The following is a 6,609-nucleotide window of genomic DNA, read 5'->3' as shown; positions in this document are numbered from 1 at the left end:
CGTGGCTGCTGGTGTGGCAGCCCAGGTCGACGAGGGAGGGGTACATGTAGTCAGATTGGGGAAAACATTCACCAGGAGAGTTTTCTTGACTAATAGAATGAACTAGGGGGTTGGAGCTTAGACTTTCCCACTTTCAATTTTAAGGACCACCCTACGTGAGGCTAAACTTCCAGGTCGATGAGGGCGGGGTAAATCTTGTTGGAATTCACCAGGAGAGTTTTCTTGACTATCACCACGAATTCCGGTGGTTGGAGCTTAAAATAAATGAATTTGAAAATGTACACTGCTCTAAGGACCACCCTAATGTACATATTTGAGTGGTTTTTACTGATGTTTTTATGCCCCTTTCCTCCCGTTCCCCCGCAGGGCCCGGTGATATATGCCCAGTTGGATCACTCGGGCAGCAGGAGCTCCTTCCACAAGATGGAGCCAGTGGTCTACGCTGACATCCGTAAAAACTGAAGAGGAACTGGGGAACACGTTAACAAAAAAAAAACACAGTAAAGTATCAGACCTCTCCATCAGCTGCTCTTGGGAAGGGCGGGGAAAATCTATCATATAACAGGGACACAGTCAGTTTCTTTATTTTATTTGATCTTTTCTTCATCCTCTGAAAGCATGACATGATCAAATCTCAATGTGCTTTTATTTAGAAAAACACCCCAATGGACACTACGTCACTCCGTCTTTAAATGGTTCGTTAAAATCAAGAATGCCGTCATATGATATCATTTACTTTATGTTTTATTACCGTAGGGCTCTGCAGGCTGTTGCACCAGCTGGAATAATACGTTTAATGTTGATTAAAACTGCTTCATTGTGACTGTCATTTCACACGTAATCACTATAAATTAAATAACCTTATATACTGTAATAACAGCTGATTCTAATCAAAACAGGATCGCAGAAATGAACGCTACTAACAAGTAAAGGAAGGGATTGGATTACAAAAAATACTATTTATCCTACTGCATGTAAACGAGTAAACGGAGTACTCCAACACACTTTTCAAACTCCCAGCTTCTGTGAACGCACCGTTAAATCACCGCTAGTATAAAGGCAACAAAACCTAATTGAAATATATTTTAAAAAACATAATTGAATCAGTAATGACAACAGTGGATCAGGATTCACCAAAGCTGTGCTGACATTGCAGAATGTATTGATGTGTTTTACTCTACTTTAGAGTGTTTGCTATATCATCAATTGATTAACAAAGGGAGCATTTTTTATTTATTTATTCCAAATATGGCAATAGGCGATTGAGGTGATGTTTGGATGCATCATTTTCCAAATCATTTACCAACAGTTTCTGGCTTTTATTTGTTAGACTGCTCCAACATTATATCCATATTAACCACATCTTTGTTAACACTAGCGTAAAAACACGTAATAGCCAACGCTAAAATATCATCTAAATCCCGATGTATTTCGTTCCAAAGTACATCCTGAAATTTGGTTTTTTTCCCATTCTGTCCATCTCCAGAAAAGGAGAACGCTTGGAATAAAAATAACACTCTTAATAATCTTCATTTTCTATCAGCAGTCACTGACTTTAATGACATTCCTGCGAAGCTACAATTCAAACTCTTGAAGTCGATGCAACAGTCTGCAGATTCCTCAGTGATGTTCTTCACATTGCCTTCAGTAACTCTGCACGCAGTAATATTAACATCTACAGACTGACGTTATGGTACTCTGACATTATGTTACTGTGAATGCTTCTGGCATGTTGTGGTACCTCGTGACAAAAAAAAAAAAAACACTGCCTCCTTTTTTGATTTTCACCTCAGTGCAACCGTTTCTTGTCGTCTTTAAAATACATATAAGCATAGGAACAAACATGCAATGCACCGAGAAAGAGTTTTATGTTCTGCATCACAACCAGCCAGGTTTTAATTTAACACTTTTAGAATATATGCATGACGTTAAACTGAGGTGAAACATCTGCTATGGAAACTGGACAATGCTTTAAAAACACTGTTTGCATGCAATTTACTAACAAAATGAGCATTATCATGAACATATGCTATTCTCTTCGTCTCTGTATACTGTGTAAAAGCTATTTTTGTTTCCACGTAATGGGCCAAATATCAACACTAATATGAGGGAAAGTTGTTTCCAGCTTTAAATGCATTCCAACATCTGATTTTTATTTAGCTTTAAACATTGAAAAAAAGCCAAATTCTTCTGTTTTTGTTTCTGTCTGTGGTTACCTATGAGAGTGATATTTGTGTCGCAGTAAATGCCTTCAGCTTGTGATTCAGAATGCAGTAAATCTCCATGTTGACCAGTATTTGTATATATTTCAATTTCATGTAAGATATAGTGCTGTTTACTGTAACTCATTCCAGTGTGTGCTATGGCTGAGGATGTATAGTTTGCTGTAGAGGCTAGAGAAAGTTGGTGGCATGCTTTGTTTTTTTAAAGTCTTAATTGTTCGTCAGGAAACACTCCAACACAGACAGTGCCTGCAGGGAGCCAGTCAATGGATTTAGTAAAAAGACTCATAGTTAAGAGAATGTTTCTGGATTTCTAAGGATGTTTCTGTTACAATTCTTCATTAATATTGAATCCAAAACCCTCTTTATCCGTTTTTTCTGATTCTTTTAGCTCCATTTTTGGTCTCCTCCACCGAACGTCTGAGGAATATCTGACTTTTCCTTGAGTTTAAAGGGTGTTTTTGTTTCACAATTCCTGAATATTGACTCCAAAACCTTAGCAAACTGATAATTTACACATTCAGAGCAACATTTAATTTATTTGGAGTAATGTTTGTGTCCACTTTATGCATTAAAGTCGAATTTGCTTTCAATTTTATCTCCGATTTTTGTCACCTCCACCTAACTTCAGAGAAAAATCTAACTCTTTTTTTAGCTTACAAGGGGGTTTTGATACAACTTCTAATTAATAGTGACCCCAAAACCTTAGCAAACTCTTAATTTACACAACATCAGAATGATTTCTAAATCATTTTTCCGTGAAACTGATTTTTTATCTCCATTTTTGGTCTCCCTTAATTCTGAGTACAATCTGACTATATCTGCTTAATGCTCTCAGCTAGTCTTTAAAGTGGCCTTTTACAGCTTTTTCTCTTATAAACAGCTCTTAAAGTGACTTAAGTTAAACAAAACAGCTAAACAATGAGCAAAAAATCACTTTTTAATACGTATTTATAGAAAACAAACTAGTGTTAAAAAGTACTCTTGGGTTGATTGTATCATAGTGAATGTCCCTGATAATGTAGATTACCGTTGTGTGCCAGTTTCAGTGGGTTTTCTTTTCCGCTGAGCTCACGATTTGTACCTTGAATGACTAAACGTCTGTAGCAATAATGACTGTAAAGCTCGTTACGCAACTGAAAACACAATCAGTGGGTAGAATAGAAATGTGTCGTCCCACCAGGGTAGGAAATGTGCCTTTTTCTCGTCAATAAACCCCAAAAAAACTACATCACGTGTCAAAATCTCCCAAAATCACCGTTAGTTATGAACCGAAAAATCATGATAATGAATCAGTAATGTGTGAAAGCATGTATTTAACTATAAGTAATCCTTGCGTACATCAACCTGGACTCATGTTATTATTCGTAACCCCTAAATACTTTCATCCTGAAACTCTTAATTTGATCCCTTTTGAATTGACCCTGTCTGCAGGCACTGTAATCTTCCAGGTGTGTTTTCTCTGTAACGTTGTTGTGTTTGTTTCTTTCTCCAGTTAGCATGTATTTCAGTGTATTTACCAAATCAAAAACATCCTGTATGATACCGACAGCTGCCGGTCGCTTCGCTCCTTGTGACTCGTCGCAGTGTTTAGTGCTGTTGTAGAAAATTGTGATGTAAACTATAAATTATGAACGTTTTTCCGACCAACGTTTGGTGTCTTAAAAGGTGTCCGAGTGGACGCTCACAACGAGTCTTAGTGTTTCTTCGATGGTAAATAGTTGTGTGTTTTTTGAGAGTTTTTTCCTATGTTTATGTTGTGAAATCTGCACTATGTCTTGCAAATCAAAGACAACAAATTCCCTGTGATTTTTCTTTTGTTTTGTTGTGTTTCTCGTTCATCTCGGGGTGAGCTCTGTTTCAAACGTCTCTAAAACTGGAATGTTGTACATTTAGTGCCTTTTACATTTCATCAGCTAACATCTGCTCAAAATAGTAAAAAAAGATTCATTTATTTTTCCTTTTTATTGTATGTATTTTTTTATACACATAATATCGCCTCTGTATCCACTGTTCAAATTTTATATAAAACCTATTCCTGGCCAATTACATGTTTGTGTGTTTCTTTTTATTATTGCGAAAATGAATCAAGATATTTAAAGGGGCCTCTTTTCACCCTCTGTCTGAAACCAGAGCCCAGTCTGCTCTGATTGGTAAGTAAGTAAGTAACATAGTAAGTAATAGTAACATAGTAAGTAATTAACATAGTAACATAGTAAGTAATTAACATAGTAAGTAAGTAACATAATAACATAGTAAGTAAGTAACATAGTAAGTAAGTAACATAGTAAGTAAGTAACATAGTAAGTAATTAACATAGTAAGTAATTAACATAGTAAGTAAGTAACAAAGTAAGTAATTAACATAGTAAGTAATTAACATAGTAAGTAAGTAACATAGTAAGTAATTAACATGTAAGCAATTAACATAGTAAGTAATTAACATAGTAACATAGTAAGTAAGTAACAAAGTAAGTAATTAACATAGTAAGTAAGTAACATAGTAAGTAAGTAACATAGTAACATAGTACAAAGTAAGTAATTAACATAGTAAGTAAGTAACATAGTAAGTAAGTAACATAGTAACATAGTAACAAAGTAAGTAATTAACATAGTAAGTAATTAACATAGTAACATAGTAAGTAATTAACATAGTAACTAAGTAACAAAGTAAGTAATTAACATAGTAAGTAATTAACATAGTAAGTAAGTAACATAGTAACATAGTAAGTAATTAACATAGTAAGTAATTAAAATTGTAACAGTAAGTAATTAACATAGTAAGTAAGTAACATAGTAAGTAATTAACATAGTAACTAAGTAACAAAGTAAGTAATTAACATAGTAAGTAATTAACATAGTAAGTCATTAACAAAGTAAGTAATTAACATAGTAAGTAAGTAACATAGTAAGTCATTAACAAAGTAAGTAATTAACATAGTAAGTAAGTAACATAGTAATTAAGTAACATAGTAAGTAATTAACATAGTAAGTAATTAACATAGTAAGTAAGTAACATAGTAAGTAACATTGTAACATAGTAAGTAATTAACATAGTAAGTAATTAACATAGTAAGTAAGTAACATAGTAAGTAACATTGTAACATAGTAAGTAATTAACATAGTAAGTAAGTAACATAGTAACATAGTAAGTAATTAACAAAGTAAGTAAGTAACATAGTAAAAGTAAGTAACATAGTAAGTAAGTAACATAGTAACATAGTAAGTAAGTAACATAGTAAGTAAGTAACAAAGTAAGTAAGTAACAAAGTAAGTAAGTAACATAGTAACAAAGTAAGTAACAAAGTAAGTAAGTAACATAGTAACAAAGTAAGTAACAAAGTAAGTAAGTAACATAGTAACAAAGTAAGTAACATAGTAAGTAAGTAACATAGTAAGTAATTAACATAGTAAGTAAGTAACAAGTAAGTAAGTAACATAGTAACAAAGTAAGTAACATAGTAAGTAAGTAACTAACTAAGTAACATAGTAACATTGTAACATAGTAAGTAAGTAACATAGTAAGTTAGTAACTAACTAAGTAACATAGTAACATTCTAACATAGTAAGTAAGTAACGATTCAGAAAGCGCTTTTCACAGACATAGTCACAAAGTGCTTGACAAACCATTAAAACATCATACGAATGAAGCAGTGCTAAAAACACAATACACAATAAAAACATATAATAAAAGCACACAAGTTACCCAAACGCCTGCCCAAACAGGAATATCTTTATTAATCCCACATAGGGGAAATATACATCGTTACAGTAATAGACACAAATGATAGACATTGTAAAAACTGAATTTAGTAAGTTGCATGCACAAATATATATTTTTGTAAATGATGATAGTAATACTAAGATTATATTATATAAGTATATATTGCACAGTGTTGTATGACAGGTGGTGGGGGAGTGTGTGTCTGGAGGGCACTTTGGGATGTTTGCCTCTGTAGACCATTTACATGCACACAAACCTATAAAACACTACAGGAAAGGGAAAACCCATAAAAGCATTAGAGGGCCTCTTTAAACAAAAAATACCACAGGTGAGCAGCAGGGGGCAGAGTTTCTCACTTTATCATTTAACATGTTCATGTCATATTACTTCCCATTCCCTCCAGGCTACACATATTTGGAAGACACACACACACACACACACACACACACACACACACACACACACACACACACACACACACACACACACACACACACACACACACACACACACACACACACACACACACACACACACACACACACAAACAATGAACTGAATGCAAAGTGAAACAAAAAGGTGCGGGAATCCCGGGAAATATGAGCCGGGGGAAATCTCTCTCTCTGTGTGTGTGTGTGTGTGTGTGTGTGTGTGTGTGTGTGTT

At 34.2% G+C, this 6,609-nt stretch overlaps 2 protein-coding genes across 2 annotated transcripts in view; one reads left to right on the top strand and one right to left on the bottom strand.

Moving 5' to 3' along the window:
* Positions 1 to 1,835, top strand: part of LOC104944746 (myelin protein zero-like protein 1) — a 6,868-nt gene extending 5,033 nt beyond the window's left edge. Inside the window, exon 3 of the mRNA XM_010770323.1 lies at positions 367 to 1,835. Coding sequence (XP_010768625.1) covers positions 367 to 462 — 96 coding nt within the window. The 3' untranslated portion in view covers positions 463 to 1,835. The remainder of the gene's footprint in view (positions 1 to 366) is intronic.
* The window catches only part of LOC104944757 (serine protease HTRA1B-like), a 221,043-nt gene that overhangs the window by 202,899 nt on the left and 11,535 nt on the right, over positions 1 to 6,609 (bottom strand). The window lies entirely within an intron of this gene.

This window comes from Notothenia coriiceps, unplaced genomic scaffold (genome assembly GCF_000735185.1).
Source record: "Notothenia coriiceps isolate Sejong01 unplaced genomic scaffold, NC01 NC01_scaffold00000339, whole genome shotgun sequence".
Taxonomy (NCBI): Eukaryota; Metazoa; Chordata; class Actinopteri; order Perciformes; family Nototheniidae; genus Notothenia; species Notothenia coriiceps.
This window is presented reverse-complemented; position numbering and strand designations above follow the sequence as displayed.